The sequence below is a fragment of the Berghia stephanieae genome, chromosome 2 (assembly GCF_034508935.2).
Source record: "Berghia stephanieae isolate SIO BIC M18660-M18661 chromosome 2, UCSD_Bste_1.3, whole genome shotgun sequence".
NCBI classification, from domain to species: Eukaryota; Metazoa; Mollusca; class Gastropoda; order Nudibranchia; family Aeolidiidae; genus Berghia; species Berghia stephanieae.
In genome coordinates, this window is record NC_088361.1 from 91,976,587 (window position 1) to 91,995,639 (window position 19,053).

The window sequence follows — 19,053 nt, forward strand, 5'->3', positions numbered from 1 at the left end:
TGGTGGGATACTCAATCCCCCTACAGGAGGACCAAAATTGGCGTCACTTTTTTACTAAATTATATCAATCAGACTATAAACGTTGAAAATTATACATAGTTTTGTTTGTTGATACTTTATATCCGGCTGGCTGATGTTGTCAGAGTATTTTACATAAACGCATATGATTAATATCTGAACATTACCCAGAAGTTGACTTACAATATATTGTAACACGTCTAACCGGCAGGACACGTTTTTGTTTACCTGTGTCTTTCTATTCGATTTTACTTTAAATTCTTACGTTTCAATGTGGATTTTTATATGGTTAATCTTTTGATTGTGTTGTGTTTAATTATCTGAAATCAATTTTAATATCAAACGAACTATTTCTGCGATATTCTCATTTTTTTAAAATGGATTTTAAGGTAAAGCCTGATTTTTATCAATCTTTTTCTTCTACACATTACGAGAGATTTTTAATCACCACTTTATTTTTAACATCGGCGTTTTATTATCAATGCCGTCAACAACCAACGTCTCTTGTTGACGGCATTGAGTCAAATTCACACCAACGGGGTGGAACAAGAAAACAAAGGGCGATACCAGTGTTCACTGGCCACAGACCACATCGCCCCCACCATTACAAACCATCACGACCCCCACCCACATACACAACAATACTCTTCAACAGTCGTAACGTCACTTCCTTCCTAATGACGCATGGTAACTTAGTAACACTGGCTCTAAACTATCGGAACAATGGCGGACGCCCGTATGAAATATTTCTCCGGCGAGCATAAAGGGTATCCAGAGGGAAAAAAAACCACATAAATTTGATCATGTTTTGACTTTTACACATTCTGATCACTAGGCATATGAAAAGTTCTAGACAGCATGAAAAATAAAAAGTAATGATTTTCTTTGTTTAGAACCAAGATGGCCACCGTTGCCGGGCGTGTGACATCAGACTATTGAATCGTATTGATATAAAACCACGATCATTGCCATTGTCGTTATCGTCAGCACCACCACCATCGTCATCGCTGTCATCTTCCATATCGTTACCACCACAACCACCATCACCATCGTCGTTATCATCAGCATCACCACCCCTATCCAATCTTATTACTTTACGGCAACAAAAGCGGCGACAACAGCAAAGGAGTACAGATGACGAAAACAATTTGAAATGTGCTCTCCTGAATGCCCGCTCTGTGCGAAATAAAGCTGTGTTAATAAATGATTTTATCGTCGAAAAAAAATTGGATTTATTCTTTATTACAGAGACTTGGCTAACATCTTCTGACACTATAACCATAAACGAGATAATCCCCAGCGGCTATTCATATCATCAAGAAAATAGAGACCAAAGACGTGGAGGTGGTTTGATGTGTGTTTTTAGAGACCAATTGAATATTATCAAACGAGAAAAACAAAACTACGACTCATTCGAATGCATCGAAATTCACTTTAGTCATAATAACAGACATTTTAACGTCGTAACCATTTACAGACCACCACCATCAACTAAAAACAAGAGCACTAATACAACTTTTATAAAAGAATTTGAAGACTTTCTCCACGCAAAAAACACCGAGAATGGAGAAATTATTATTCTAGGTGATTTTAATTTTCATGCCGAGATTTCGGACAACTTCACCAAACTTTAAATATTCAATCTCAAACACGTCAAAGGACCAACTCACGAGGGTGGACACACCCTCGATCTCGTTATCACACGGTCTATCGATACTCGGAAGCCCAGACATTTCAGACCACCACCCAGTATTTTTTAAGATCAATGTCCTTAATCAGCGTACAGTCCGCTATAGAAAAATGAAAGACATAAATCACAACAAATCACTAGACCAAATTCGGGAGTTGGACATAAATAATAACGTTATGAATACACACGGCATCACAGAGAAATTCTACATATCACTCAATAATTGTCTGGAAAACCATGCGCCTCTCAAATCCAGAACGATCGTCCTAAGACCAAATTCCAAATGGTTCACTGCTGAAATCGGAAAGGCCAAACATGACAGACGTCATAAGGAACGTCTTTAGCGTAAGTCTGGACTTGAAATTCACAAGCAAATGTATCAAAAGGCCAAAAATTGTACCAATCAACTAATAGTCACTACCAAGCGGCAATATGTGAAGGACACTCTGATAAAAAGCAAACTTGACTCGAAAAAGCTTTATAATACTGTCAAAGAAATGATCACACCATCGAATACAAATAATCTACCTACACATGCATCTCCAAAAGAACTCTGTGACAAATTCAACACCTTTTTCATTGAGAAAATTTCCAACATCCGACAGGAACTAGACGACAGCCCCACAAATCTAGATCCCATCACGACATCACGAGTTGAAACAACAAGCGTGACTTCACCAATGAACACAACAACAATGACAAGGCACGTGACATCACCTGGAAGATCAATATCAACGGGAGAGACACTACAGGAGGACACAACACTTACCTGCACGACACGACCAACTAAATCTACGAACAGATATGCCTAATAAATCATGCCCACTAGATAAAACACCAACTAGGCTCATAAAATCATGTTCAAAGTATCTTGCTCCAGCAATTGCATCTATCGTAAATGAAAGTCTAACGTTGCCCGATTTTCCAAAATGTGCTGAAACATGCCTTGGTTAGACCCCTGAAGAAAAAAGCAAATCTTGACTGCAATGAGTTAAATAATTTTCGACCTGTGTCAAATTTAAATTTAATTTCAAAATGAATCGAAAAGGTCGTTACAGCTCGTATTATTAACCATCTAGAGACGAATGCCTTAAATGTTAAATTTCAATCTGCCTACAAAGCCTCCCGTAGCACGGAAACGGCATTACTTAACCACTTAGTTTTTAATGATTTTGTAAATGATATAGATAATAAAAGTGCTGCGATGCTTGTTTTACTAGATTTAAGTGCGGCATTCGACACTATCGATCAAAATTTACTTTTGACTAGACTACGTGATCAATTTTATATCAGTGGCACAGCTTTGGACTGGTTAAAGGAATATTTGTTTGAAAGAATTCAGTCGGTAATTATAGAAAACCATGTATCAACTCCATCCATATTAACGTGTGGAGTGCCTCAGGGATCTATTCTCGGCCCCCTCCTTTTTACAATGTATACTGCTCCCCTTTCTCATATGTTATCCACTTTTCCCATTGATTTTCATTTTTATGCTGATGACACTCAGCTATATACAAAACGCAATAATGATTCAGAGCTGTCATCAGTATCTGTTATGGAAAATTGCATTGCTAACATAAAGGATCGGATGAAACTAAACAAACTTAAATTTAATGATGACAAGATGCATTGAAAGAACAGAGAATGTATAAGGTAGTCTAAAAGTATACTTTTGTCAAAGGCACCTGCGGATAAATAAGGCAAAGGTAAATGGTGCGGATAGGGCACTAAGAGCACCCCTCGGTGTACTTAGTTTGAAATCGCTTAGAAGTCAAAGACACAAGCAAAGGGTCATAACAAGTGAAATACAATACTTCTTTTACAAATCATATCAAAACAGCAACAACCAAGAAAAAATAAAATAAAAGTATTACAATTCATTTTCGAGAGATTATTTTACAATGGAAGACAGAAAACATTAATAATAAACATGTACTGCTAAAACTAATACTATACATCTGACTGTTTCCCCGTAGCCAATGACTCCGACCAGTGTCAGGACAAATCATAATAATACATTTTCATCTTATGTCGTTAATAAAAGAGGATATATCTTATTAATTAATTAAATTATTTATTTATTTATTTATTTATTTATTTTATCTATTTATCTATTTATTGTGGGAGTGGGGTCGAAGTAGCCGAGTGTTTAAGGCATTGTACTGCAACCCGAAAGGTTCTAAGTTTGAACCTCGCTTCAGGTACATTCGAGTTTTTGTTCTTTACCAAGATTATTAACCTCCATTTGGCTCGCTCCCGCCAATGATGATTCCTGTTGACATCAGCCGTTTGTTTGATGGATTATCTATATTCCATCACGGAATGTCTTGGCGACGACATCTACCGTAACCGCCCAGAAGGGCGTAACTTTTATTTATTTATTTATTTTTTAAAAAATTTAATCTATTTAGATAGACAAATAGATACATCTGCTACATACTACATACATGCTATCTAGTGGCATTCTAACTTGAACAATGTGGAGTCAACTCAGACATTTTAAAGAGAGAGAGAGAGAGAGAGAGAGAGAGAGAGAGAGAGAGAGAGAGAGAGAGAGAGAGAGAGAGAGAGAGAGAGAGAGAGAGAAGAGAGAGAGAGGGGGGGGGGGGGGGGCGCACCTCTTTTGTTTCAATGTTACGTGGAAGGGTCTGTCATGAATGAAAGAAAAACAATCCATGCTTAACTCTCTTTTTTTAATGTTTGTATTGATTATGCCCCTTGTGAGTTGAATAAAAGAGGCAGTTCAGTCCTGAGTATGCTATAGAAAACATCGTGCCACAGTTCCTTATTTATTGAGCTTCCTACTTATTACTGTGGTATGAGACCATAACTCCTATGTGAACATATGCTTGGAGCATCTGCTATTTCTATATATATTATATATATATATTATTCGGAAGAAAAAACTCATCGTGTCGTGAAACATTACTTCATTTAGTTTTGCAGAGTAGTTCTTGATTTCTTGTAGTTGTAGTCCTTCAGACCCATTAGATCCATGGAGCCGGAGTTTATCCCACTTTCTTTCGCGTGAAACGGACAATAACAATTGCTCGCTGTCCTTTGGATAGGACGTTAGTCTATCGCAACGTAATTCCCGTCAGATCTAACAGACCCAGCTACCTATTCACTGCCGGGTAGGCAGGGGGATCAGGAAAAAAAAAATCTCGACTGCACCCGGGATCGATCTCGGTCCATTTACGTGTGAAGCGAGTGTTATACCAACTGAGCTATCGGAACCCCATTGACTTCTTGTCCCATTATTTTATTTCGTCATATTTGATATTGTCAAATATCAAGGTTCATTAATTTAATTAGAAAATTGTATCAAACTTTGAATTCTGTAGTGTAATTTAATTCTACCTCCCAATATCATAATCAGAGGGCCCGGCGTTCTGTTTATTGCAGTCTAGATGGCGGATTATAGTGGATCAGCGACATCTATAGAGATATATAAAGTCCTAGTAGTGGATAGATCAGGTGCGCTCTTCTTGGACCCACAAAATGCGCAACAATCAAATAATAACAGCGGAAGTAGAGGTAGTGGAGGTGGTAGTTATGGTGGTGGTAGCTGTAAGAGTGGGTGTGGTGGTTGTGGTAGTAGTGGTGTAGTACCGATCTGTAGAATGTGTGACACTCGCTTTTCGTGGGTCCTCAGAATGCGCAACAATCAATCAAGTGTTACGGTTTCTGCAGATCGGTACCACTGCTACTGCTACTACTACTACTACTACTACTACTACTACTACTACTACTACTACTACTACTACTACTACTACTACTACAACAACAACAACAACAACAACAACAACTACTACTACTACTACTACTACTACTACTACTACTACTACTACTACTACTACTACTACTACCACCACCATCACCACGTGGGTAGCTCTGCTGGAAGCATGAAAACTGAGGGCTGGCCAAGACCAGCTTGTGTACATGTGGATGCCCAGAGCAGACGATGGAGCACATCTTTAAAGAATGCCAGGACGGGCTCAGCTGCACTGTACAGGGTCTAAGAGTCTGCTCCCCGATGCCGAGGAATGGGTTCGGTGTTGGAGCGACAATCTATGATGATGCCACCACCCCACCACTACCACTACGACTACTACTACCACCACCACCACCACTCCCATACCAAGGTTCGGTGTTGGAACGACAAGCTATGATGATGCCACAACCACCACCACCACCACTACTACTACTACTACTACTACTACTACTACTACTACTACTACTACTACTACTACTACTACTACTGTACTACTATATCCACCACCACTACCAACAACTACCACTATTACGACTATATGATTGCGCATATTGTGACTCCACGAAAAAAAGCTGCGTGATCATCGATCGCGCAATTTTACAGAACGCGTCAAACAGATATCATATATTTTTTTTCTCTCGTGTATTTTCTTTTCTTCCACTCGTCTTGTCTGCCACTGTATCATTCCCAGCATTTCAAAACGATTTTTATTGCTCTCTAGATTTTACAATGGAATCCCGATAAAGGCAACACTGCATGACCAGAAAGATTGGTTGACTTCAACCAGGTTGACTTTACGATGGAAAACACTTCGATAAAAAAGCAAGAAAGAAAAATACAAGAGAAAAATCATCCCCAAAAATCAGTCTTCCTCGACTGGGGATCGAACCTCAGACCTCTTGATTACCATTCAGACGTGCTACCATTGCACCGATAGTTGGGGCAATTTTAATTCCGATATTCTTCCCACGGGTACACGTACGCGTTTTAGATAAAGAACACAGCATTTGGAACCAACACCTCTTGTGAGGTGTTGGTGTTGACTATAAGCAGAAGTTGACTCTAAGAGTGTTGAATGTATGCGGATTCCACTGTATGTGACCAGCACAACTTCGTGGAATAAAACAGCGATAAAATAAATGAACTTGCCTACATTATCTATTGTCATACAAGTTCAAACCACTGCAAATATTTAGATTAAATGAAAATGTTCATTGTTACCAGAGCCTGCAGTGTAAGTTCTCTCCAGCTGTGCAATCACATTAAGATTGTAGTTTGTGGCTTTTATCAACTGCTATCTCTGGTTTATGGATTATTTTGAATGCGATATTTTATTGTTATTTTCCCTTTCCCCGTTCAAGCATTCAAGCCATTGGCAAGTTAATTTCTCAGGTGTGCACTTAGATACGCAAAAGTTGTTGGCAGCAATGGTTGTTTCAATTAAAAAAAAATATTGTGATCTTAGCCTCCTGCCCCCAAACTTGATTGTTATGATTGTGACTCAACCACCATAGGAGGTGTATACGGGATTGGTCTCTCACTCTTTCTCTACAACCCCCCCCCCCCCCCTCCCGCGTGATTTCGATTTCCACTGAGTAACGAATACACGTGACCATCCCGCTTTGAAAAACACTTCAAAGATGTCAAACTGACACCGCTTGAATGAAGAGCGATAACTCTCGTGGACACACCAAAGAATCGGTATTTATTTCAGGGTTGCCAGTTTGGCATTTTAAATGCCAGATTCCAAAAATCTGGCATTTTTGAAAACCGTTTGGCATTAGAAAAATCATTTGGCATTTGGCATTTTCATTTGGCATTTTCTTTTCTTGTATATTATACTTCAAATGACACCTTTTCTCAACCGTGGTGTAGTGGTTTAGCACTCCACTTAGTAGTCAGTAGGTAAAAAATTACCCCAACAGGAAATTAAGTATAATTCAAAAAAAAAAAAAAAAAAAAAAAGAAAAGAAAACACGCAAGCCACCAGGATATGATAGTAAATTGTCTATCAAAAGTGAGTAGTTTTCTTAGTGGGGATGGGAGTCAACAGACTTTGGCATTTTTTGGAGTGTTTTGGCATTTTTTGAGTCTTCCACTGGCATTTTGTTGAAAAATAATCTGGCAACCCTGATTTATTTAGGCTGTGAAAGGTAGGAGTGTGAACAAGATGCTTGAATGCGAAAGAAATATGAGAAACGATTTGATTAAAATTTTTGGTTTTACATGGATTCGCACTGTACATAATTAAAAGGTTGTGGTTGCCCGTGTAATATTTTTTATTTCGATTTCATTCACTGTGATAATATATTTATAGTTCAAGTCTAAGTGCCTAGAGAGTAAAAAATGGAAAGCAGCTCAGATGAGATGAAAAAAAGTGGTTCCCGATTTCAAGTTGCCCGTGTTGAGACCTCTGAAGAACCTCGATCAATACCTAATAAGAATGAATCAGATGTTGACTTGAAAAAATCAAAAGATGCATCAACATCTAAAACAGAACCTCTCAAATGTAATACTAATAATACAGAAAGTCAGATCACTCCAAACTCTCCGGAGTCCCCATGTGCAACATTTTCGATTGGTGGTGAATCTCTGAGAAGTTCCTCATTGACAGATGGATACTCTAATACCAACACCAAATATATGAATACGATGGAAGTGTTGCCATGTGTTGATCATTATCGGAATGTATTTTCAGCAACTGCTGCGGGGAATATAAAGGCAAGACCGACTTTGGAAGAATTACACGAAGAAAGGGTAAGTATGTAGTAAGAGTAAAAGGTTCACTTTTATTTTTAGTTCCTCTCTTGGGTGTTCAAAAGTTTTTAATAGTTTTCCGAGTCTAGTGTTGGTTTGGTTGTTCTGTCATATTAGTATGCCATCATTTGATTTGTTTTGTTACTGTCAATGACAATGTTTCAAGTACAACCATTCATCTAGGGCCCATTACTATGAACAGCAAGACTGACTTTCTTTCATATCATAATCTCTTCCATTAGATTATTCATGTAGTTGTAATCGCAGGTCTGGACTGTTTGAATCAACTGAATAGTAGTATTGATAGCGATGTATCTATAATTTCATTGAGACTGTAAGAGCAAAGTTGAAACTTATGGGAAAACCTTTCAACAAGGAGATTTGGCTTTTGTTTTCAAATCATAATTTCTTCCATTGATTCTCTGATTACTCCTGTAGAATTAATGTTTGAAAAAAATTTTTAACCAACAAAAGCTATGACTGACTCTACTTGTAAAATTCGTGGTTACGCCATGGCAAAATTCGTGGTTACGCCATGGCCTCTTGTTGCTATGCCTGGCAAGCTATTGACATGGATGAATTTTTTTTATTATCTTATTGTATGAGTACTGGTATTGAATCAACATACAGCGCTTACATTTGAAAATTAAGTAAGTTACTATTTATTACAACCTCGTCGAATGAACATTTTTGTTCTATCTGTAGTCAAACATTAAAAAATTAACGTGTATTCTCCCCCCCCCCCCCCCCCCCCCCGCTCTTATTAACCAATGAGTCACATAAGTATTTGTCTATTATCCGAAGCAATCAGCTCCACAGGCAATTAAAAACATGCATAGTGTCGTCAGGTATTGCGATACAATTCCCTCATCATTGTATAAAAAAATTGATAGATATTCAGACTGCATGATCATAGAGAAATCAATTTCGGGTTCGGAGACAGAAAAAAATACCTCCCCGCCCCCCAACTTAACATCCACGGCATCGATCTTAGCTGTTACAAAGATCATATTTGCATTGTTTCAGCATTTTGAAAATCTGTTTGAACTTGAACCCTTTTTCTTTGTAATTAGCACAATGAGAACTTACGGAATGTTTGAAAGATTTTTTTGTTGCCAAGAACTAAAAAGTTAGGTGCATGGACCATAGGCTAAATAGCAAAGAATATTCTGATTGGTTAATGCCCAGTATCAATTGATGAGTGGCACAGAGCTTTCTTTTCTATTTGTGGTCAGAAGGAAATCAAATAGTGCCTGTGAAATTTTGATAAAGAACTTACTTACACTGCCCATGATCTTTGTCATGTAGGGCAGTAACGAAGGACCTCCATCTTCCTCTGTCCATGGCCATCATCTTCAGGAAGCTCCAGGTCTCCCCCTCCACTCTCTCATCTCTCCCTCCACTGATCTCCTCCAAGTTGGCTGGGGCCCTCCTCTTCTTCCCTTCTGGTGTTAATAGATTTCCATTCCATCAAATTATTTTCTCTCCCTTTATTCAATACAAAAAAAATATAAAAACAGAATTCCCTTTATTCATCCCATAGGGGAAGTTTGTCTCTAGGGTCTATTCCAAGGGAAGACTGGAATAACCCATGCGTTAGCCACAGCGCAGCGCCGCAAATTGAGCTAGGCCAAGGTGACTTGCTCAAGGCCACACAGCGCAGCGGCGGGTGATCAAACTCAATACCTTTCGGGTACGAGGCAAAGACCGCACCGCTGAGCCACGCTGCCCTTGAAGTTGATTAAGAACATCAGGTTATTATATTGTTGTCCACTGTTACTTTTAAACTTACAAACATAATTGTTTACAGGCTAAACATCCTTTAATTTAGGGTCTAGTGTTTTGCAAATTGCGCTGATTGGGGTCCAGAAAATTCCATAAGAAGTTAAGATGAAGACGATGTTGATGATGATAATGATGATTCATAGTATTAATAATCTATATTCATAAAAGAAAGAGAAAGTTGGTCTGTTTGTATGTGTGTGTCAACTACAGAGAAAAACCAGACTACTATTTTTGCTATTAAATTTATCCAGTTTGATAACATTTTTATCCATCTGATGAACGACACCCAGATTTTTGCGATTTAGGTCGATTTTACAATGACCATATTATAATGTTAAATCAATTTTATTCAATGCCTCAGATTTACGATGCCATTTTAAACAGAAAGCAAAAGCACAGCATCCTGTTTTGATGCGTTAAAATTTAACACTGATTACAAACATAGATCGAAGAACTCTACTCACTCTGTCCACTCTCCTCTCCTATAATACATTGTATAGGAACGAAGTCCACCTAACTCAGCTCTTTGTAATTGATTTTGGACTTCAGTTGAGTGATTAGGTCTAACTTAAATATTGATGCTATAAATGTAGGTTAACTACTCACAACATCCACCAGCCAAATGAATATACCAACACACAACTATGTGTAACTTTATACTTTTATAGTCTGATTGGTAAGTGAATGACATAATCAGTCGGATGGTGAAATGGTTTGAACTGAGATATTGCCAAGTTTAGTTAGAAGGTCAATTTTTATAAAAAATGAGTTCTTGTCATAAATGATTACATCAACCCTTTTTATTACATATTTAGGAAATATCAAAGCTTAATTTCTAAATATTTTTTACAGCTTGTAAGCTAGTCAAGTTGGAAAAAATATGAATTTTGAGAAAAGTTGCTGGATACCTTTCCAATACATCTGACCATAACTTCACGAAAAATCTCCCGATATACTTCGAATAAAGATTAAAATGCTCTGGTGAGCATATTCTTTCAGAAAATGCAAAAAAAATGCAAATCCAAAATTTTCACCTCCCGACTGATTATGTCATGCACTGACACATTTAGTTAGAACTAATCATTAAAATGGCTTTCAAAAAAATGCATAAGAGCTGAATAACATTAATTTTCGTTCCATCTATAATTTAGTAAAAAAATTATCACTAACAGGATGTCTGAAAATAATGCCAAAGAGCTGAGTAAGTAGTAGTAAAAAAGCAAGGTTTTTCCATTGGGGTGGGGTGTTCCAATTCGGACACCCATAATGACTCTCTCAGCTTGACTTCTAATGGCCACACACCGAGAGTAATTTTGAAAATAACTGTTGCATGTGTTGCAAGCACCATAAAGCGAAAATTTTAGGTAAAACGCTTCTTCATTATCAGACTTTATTTGTGAGTTTGGCCTTGATTTATGTCCCACTTTGGTACACCATTGTTCCAATTCAGACACCCCTTTGACAATTGCAACTAACTTTCTAAGTTTGAATTAAGATGGATTCAAACGAGCATACCCTCACGATTTGGGTGGATTGATTTGATAATAATCAAATTTAAAGTTGGTTTCTTTATGAATTTAAGCATTAAAAAGAACTGGAAAGGATTAACGATTACATAAAAGTATTGATTAAACGATCGTAAGAATGACTTAATTATAAACATTTTTAATGTAAATTTGCTGTATGACAAAGGAGACTTTACTTTAATAATAATTCAAATTGATTGTTTGCACAGAAAACCAATGTTTTATTCCGAAGAATCTTCAAATTAATAAGTAAAAACTTTTAGAATTAAAATTGAAAACAAATAATAACGACAAAACAAAGCAAATTTAAAAAGTCATGTTTGAATTGCAACAACCCTGTGTCTGAATTGGAACAATTGGGTGTCTGAATTGGAACAATTGAGTGTCTGAATTGGAACAATTGGGTGTCTGAATTGGAACAATTGGGTGTCTGAATTGGAACAATTGGGTGTCTGAATTGGAGCAATTGAGTGTCTGAATTTACAAGTGGTGATTTGGTGATAAACGTTTTCAATGTCTATTTGAATAAATAAACTGAGAAATGAGACATAGATGTACTTGGATTTTGGTTCCAGATGATGTTTGACCACACAAATTTAAAAACAAAATGATAAAAATCCTTTTCAATTGTGCCAATTTATATTACAAATGTTTCTGCTTTTTACTGCTACACCAATCAACTGTAAGGTGCCTTGAATTCGTAAAATAAGTGATGGGAGTAACTTGTACCCGATCTTCTGAGCCAGACAAGGTTTGTAAGAAACACTTTATTTAATTAGATGAAATAGAAAAGGACTTAAATTTGCTAAAATTTATCATGCGTTTATTTCTGGATGTGTTTAACATTGGAACCCAGCTCTATGTCCCAACTGGAACACCCTACCCTAATATCTGAATTTGATTTATATTCAAAAGTAAAGATTCTGTTAGATGAGAGAAGCGGGTTATTATGTAGTGAGCTCTCCCAAGGTGGATGATTAAGCGGCGACCACTGTAACAGCAGTTATTGGGTAGCTGGGTCTGTTAGATTTGGCAGAATATCTTGTAGTGACTTGCATCTTATCCAAAGGGTAGTATGCAAAAAAGCTGCATAAAGTCTGGATTCATGGTTCTTATGGATCTGTAGAATTGCTTTAGTTGATAGATACATACACCCAACGATTTTCACCAAGAGAATGGTAACAACAATGCTACTCAGGTTTCAGTGAAGGAATAAATCAAGACATTCAGGATGCTCTAAATTATTTCAGGTTTTTGTGGTGTGAAACTTTTTGAGAATACTGATTATCTCTTCCTTCTTCTTATGGTTCCCCTGTGGTTTGAACACTGGTCTTTCATTAACTACCCAATCAGTCATTGGAAATAGGACAGGAGGTTCAACAACTGTAGATTTGGTACTGAGACTCTTTCCCTCCCCCCGTCCCCTCCCACCCACTCAATCTCTTTAGCACTGATCAGTAGATGTGTATATACATACATATACACACGCACACACACACACACACACACACACACACACACACGCTTGTGGAGAACCCGCAATATTTGCGGGGAATTAACATATTGTGAAAATTAACATAGGTTGAGGCGAATTTTTTGATCCATCAACGATCAAAATCGGTTTAGTATAAAGTAAGTAGGTGCGCGCAAATGAACTTGGCAATAGAGCGACCGGCGAGATAGCGATTCCCAAGGTCAAATCTCTCATAATGCCCTAGTGACGGGACGCTTTAAAAAAATGTTAAATTGCTGAAATGTATCATGCATTTATTTCGTGCCACGTTTAATTGGCACCCAGCTCTATGTCCGAATAGGAACACCCTACCCTTATATATCTGAATTTGATTTATATTCAAAAGTAAAGATTCTCTTAGATGAGAGAAGCGGGTTATTATGTAGTGAGCTCTCCCAAGGTGGATGATTAAGCGGCGACCTCTGTAACAGCAGTTATTGGGTAGCTGGGTTTGTTAGATTTGGCAGAAATTAAAAGATAAATAAATTAATAAGTAAATATATTAATACACCAAGCAATCAACACTTCAATCTATCTGGATCAATCAATCACTAAATAAAGGAATGTAAAAATAAAATTGGATAAATTTAGTCAAGATGATACATTGGTTTTTTTACTCCAAAATAAAATAAATGTTGGCACGCATGAAACTCGTGAATTATTTTAAGATAACCAGCAGTTATAAAAATAGAATATGACTTTACACTCTACACATAAAACACAGTAAGTCCATCGTGTTGTTGAATTTGTGACGTTGACTAACTATACCATAATTCATGAACTATTTGGACGCTTTTAAGGACAAGTGGGCTATCCCAGATTTTTCGTTTTTTAAAATAATTACATAGGGGTCATAGCTAAGAAGGGTACTGGACATCAAATACCCAAAAAAGATCTCAAATGAATCACTCTATAAGATCACAAAAGAAAGACCAATCTCCCTTGACATTTTACAACAACGATGACAACTTTTCGGTCACATACTACGCAGGGACAAAAACATACCAGCTAACCAAGCCATGACGGGATACTTCCAAAAACACGGGAACCTTTTCAGAGGAAGACCGATCACAACACTCCCTGTGATCCTAAACAAAAACCTCACAACACTCGGACAAAGCATTAGTCTCATAACGGCAGGGGACCTTGAAAATCTGAGAACCCTAACAGAGGACCGGCAATATTGGAGACACATCACACAGGAAATACTGGAAACAAGCCAAGGCGACCCGATCTTTCGGTCGAGACGCGAAAGGCATCTAAGTCAAGTCAAGTCATAGGGGTCAAAAGTGGGCGTTGCCCTACCTCCTGAAAAGGTTTCGAGCATCAATTTCGTTTATTTTGCTTCGTTATCGGTATAAACTGCCTTGTGTTTTAACCGAAAACACAATGTGTACATAAGTGTAAGTGGGCTAACCCTTCAAACATGGATTCAAAATGAGACATGTCGAATTCACGACTGAATGAAGAAAACTCCCCACCAAACAACAATGCCATCATATCAGATAATATTTGGCATTTCAATTGTCAGTGTAATGTGTTTAGACGCATAAAACATATAATTTAAGGCAATAAACATGTGTTTAATGTGGGAAAATTGATTAAATTGACTGCATGTGTGAGAGGGACAGCCCATTATTTCGCAACATACATGTCCATGTGTAAGATGGGATAGCCCATTTAACTAGGGATGGCCTGGTGTGCAAATTGGTGGGATAGCCCTTATTATATAATGTAAATTCGTTGCTCAGTGATGCTGTTTAAATATGGACAACTCGGCCAACCCACTTGTTTTTAATAATATAAGAGAATTCTGTAATGTATTTGTTGCTTTCTTTTATGACTATCACCGTCAAGTACACTTATTATTCCACACAGAAAGTTTAGAAAAAAAATATTGAATAGTATTCGAGTAATTGGACATTTTATGGGATCGAAATCTTCAATGTCGATTTTATCAAAACAGTCAAATCTGGGATATCCTACTTGTCCTTAAAAGCGTCCATTTTGAAGTGAAAACTTAGGTCTGTTTCCTGTTTCATAATCGGTTTCCTCATCAAATGAAGGCTCTTGAAGGATATTTTGGCCTCTCTCTCTCTCTCTCTCTCTCTCTCTCTCTCTCTCTCTCTCTCTCTGTGTGTGTGTGTGTGTGTGTGTCTGTCTGTCGGTCTACACTCTACACAGAAAGATAGTAATAACATACATCGTTCTGTTGAATTTGTGACGTTGACTATACCATAAATCATAAACCAGTTTGAAGTGAAAATAGGTCAGTAACGTGTTTCGTAATGGCTTCTGCTACAAACCAAGGATCTTAAAGGATATTTTGGCCTCTCTCTCTCTCTCTCTCTCTCTCTCTCTCTCTCTCTCTCTCTCTATCTATCTATCTATCTCTCCCCCCCCCCTCTCTCTCTCTCTCTCTCTCTCTCTCTCTCTCTCTCTCTCCTTTTCATGTTCTCAGTCTTTTCTAGTTAAAAAAAAAACAACAAAAAACTTAATGGGTTTCGTAGATCATGGCCTGCTTCAATAAAGTGCGAAAAATCAATTTTGGGTCGCCCCGTGGCTGTGTCCTTTCGTATGACACTTTCCTTTGAAACGGACCCCCCCCCCCCCCTTCTCTCTCTCTCTCTCTCTCTCTCTCTCTCTCTCTCTCTCTCTCTCTCTCTCTCTCCATATATATATCTCTCTCTCTCCATATATATATATCTCTCTCATCCTACCCCATCTCTCAGTTTCTCACTCTCTATATCTGCCCCCCCCCCCCCTCACCCCCTCCACCTCTTCTTACATATACCGTGGCGAAGTAAAATGATTATATGTGTTTAAAGCAGTTTTGCAACGTGCATGGGTGACGATGATGTTGAAGACGCCGTTCCCTAGTTGCGGTTTTTGTGGTTGTGAAAAGTACGGCTTCCTCGTCAGCTTTTATATTTAACACGTTGATAAATTTAAGAATGGAAATTATAAAGGAAGCACTGGTTCAATGATACAAGTCCCATGTTTGATCGTTTTTACCAATATAAAGGCCATTTTAATCCATCTATATTTGAAGGAGAAGTCTCAGGTTTGAGCGTTTTTACCAAGATAAGGGCCATTATAATCCATCGATATTTGAAGAACGAGTTTTCTGGCCAAAATTTTTATTACATGTTTTATTTTTATTTATTTTTTAGAAATTTTTTTTTTTTGTGCGGCTGTGTGGTCTAGTGGTATGACACTCGCTGTCGGATCGGAAGGTCCTGAGTTCGAGCCTCGCTCGGCGCATTAAAAAAATGTAATATCGCCATAACAAGCGTTATGTCTCATTCTATATGTTACACGTTGCTGTTTGTTTGGACCCCTTGTAAAGCGCTTTGAGCACGTTTAGTGGATATTGCTCTATATAAAAAGCTCGAGTTTTGTTTAACCAGAGTACGAAAGCAGTTGCTAAGACTAAGATAGGTGGATTCATTAAAATAGCCCGATTATCAAAGATACAACGCTGGTTTTCAGCCAGGTCGATGTCGGTGGCCAATACGGATACGATTGCGACACCCGTATCGATTTCAAGTCTCTTCTCTCCATAACCCTTGTGATCAATAACGATTTACAAGTCTACATTTATTTTTATCTTTTGAAAAAAAAAATAATAACGGCATATTCGTTGAAAAGTAGTCATTCAGAGCCATAAGGCTAATGGATCTGGAGTTTACCCCCGGTTTCTTTAACGTGAAACGAATACATAGCAATTGTTTGCTATCCTTTAAATAGAACGGTAGTCTATCGCAAAGTACTTTCCGCTAGATCTTAGTGTCCCAGATACCCAATCACTGCTGGGTGGACAGGGAGGTCAGAAAATAAAAAAGAAATCTTCACTTCACCCGGGATCGATCTCGGTCCCTTTTCACTTGAAGCGAGTGCTCTATGAATTTAGCTACGGGACCCCCATATTATATGAAGATGCGATCATATTTTTTTAGGAAACCTTAATAATGAGTTCTTGAACTGATCTGGTATACTGTCGTCCTCTAAAACAAAAAAAAAATAACAACAACATGTATTTAAAACTTTGTCCAGAATACTCGTCTTTAAAATACCGATGTCAAAATTAGGGGCATTTTTAATCGATCGATATTTGAAAAACCCTCATCTTGTCAATGACCTCAAACCAGGACTTCTGTGAGGGAAGGAAGGACTTCTATGATAAAGATTTGAAAAGATGTATATATAAATAAAATAACAGTCACAACAAAGAAAAAAAATCCCCCCCAAAAAACCCCAACAAAAAACAAAAACAACACCGCCTCCCCCCCCCCCCCCCCCCCAACTCCACAAAATAAAAAGGATCATCCTGTCTCGACTGGGCTTTTTATTTATTTATTATTATTATTTTTTTTTCTTATAATTTTCTTTCTGTTTTGTCTAGCACTGTTTCTGACACACTTTACAGATCGTTATCTCACATCAGTGCCTGCTCCCAAATTTAAATTTGTTACTTTATTTGCTTTGAGGCGCTGACGACTAAATGCCTTCCTCATGCTTGAGTCAAAATTCTCATCTAAGTTTTTTTTTTGAGATTTAAAAAAATAAAAAGAAGTGAATCTCCAGCATACATTTATTTGGGTAATCGAGGCATCTAGGAGAATGAATGAATGATCGTTTCCAAAATGATCCGCTTGCCGAAAGCTACCCCTCACTATTTTTTTTCTTTTTCTTTTTAAAGATGAAAAATAATGATAATGTTGGATGTAAGCTTCTCAAAGAATTCCTTTAGTACAGGTTTGAGATTTTTTTTTTTTTGCAAAAAGAGGGTCATTTTAATCGGTCGATATTTATTGAAAGACGTCTTTTCTGGCCAAAACTGTAAATTAATTAATTTTTTTTTTGTTTTTTTTTTGTTTTTTGTTTTTTGTTGTTTTCTCTCTAGAGTACGACGGTATTGTTTACTTTACATAGCAAATAATGTGGATTTCTCGGGTTTCCCATTTTATATTATACAGTGTAGACGGCCCATGGCTTATTGGACATACAACTAGAATGTTAATTTCACTGTTGGTAAAAGGCGACTCCTACACATTTCGTCTTTGTTTAAATATTGGCTTTCATTCAGCGACATCGTAATTTTATTTTCCTTTTTTTTAAAATATGTTTTGTGCGGCTTTGTGCTCTAGTGGTATTATACTTGTACTTGCCTTCGGATCGGATGATCCTAGGTTCGAGTCCTGCTTTGAGCGGCGCATAGTTGAGTTCTTAGAAAAGGCTCTTAACTCACATTCTGTCACCATACTCAGGTGTAAAATGAGTACGTTGCCGTTAACAGCGTTGTCTCTGTCGGGGGAAAAAAAATGTAATATCGCCTCAGACGTTATTCCTCGTCCGACATTCAAGTTTGGCTGGTGACTAGGGAGCCCTTGTAAAGCGCTTTGAGCACGTTTTTGGATCTTGAGCTATTGAAATGTTCAAGTTCGAGCATCAATCAGCTATCTGACTGTTAACAGCGTGGCCTCTATCTGAAAAAGTCGTAATATCGCCTAACGGGCGTCGTGTCCCGTTCTACAAGTTTTTGTTTTTTTTTGTTGCTGGTGGTCAGGGACCGTTTGTAAAGCGCTTTGAGCACATTGAGTGGATATTGCGCTACATAAAAGTTCAAGTTAAAAAGCAGCTCCATTTTCATTTCACCCAATGGCTCTCAAAGTACATACATAGTACTCAGGTCACGATTTCCATCATATTTGATTTGGTCCACACTAATAAACTCGCTAGACTTTTTGGGCATGTTTACTGTCCTGTCATGCAGTTTGGAAACTTGTTTTACGGAAACTGCCAGTTGTTTATCCTACGACGAGACAGCATGTCGTCGTTGGTTTTAAAAAAAAATAAATTAAAAAAATATTTTCTTTGTTAGTCTATGCATATAAATCCATGAACGAAATTTCCCCTCTTTACGTCCAAGACTTAACTTCTTCCTATAAACCAGTGCGAACTTTGAGATCTGCTGACTCTTTATTGC

At 37.6% G+C, this 19,053-nt stretch overlaps 1 protein-coding gene across 3 annotated transcripts in view; it reads left to right on the forward strand.

Annotated features, from left to right (window-relative positions):
- The first annotated feature begins 7,166 nt into the window (after nucleotides 1-7,166).
- The window catches only part of LOC144965848 (solute carrier family 12 member 2-like), a 43,407-nt gene continuing 31,520 nt past the window's right edge, over nucleotides 7,167-19,053 (forward strand). Inside the window, exons 1-2 of one of the 3 annotated variants that reach the window (XM_078901630.1) lie at nucleotides 7,167-7,198; nucleotides 7,641-8,240. In XM_078901630.1, the coding sequence (XP_078757756.1) occupies nucleotides 7,830-8,240 (411 nt within the window). In that variant the 5' untranslated portion in view covers nucleotides 7,167-7,198; nucleotides 7,641-7,829. Of the gene's footprint in view, nucleotides 7,199-7,615; nucleotides 8,241-19,053 lie in introns of those variants that run through there. The other 2 variants (XM_078901629.1, XM_078901631.1) reach the window with 2 other exon arrangements.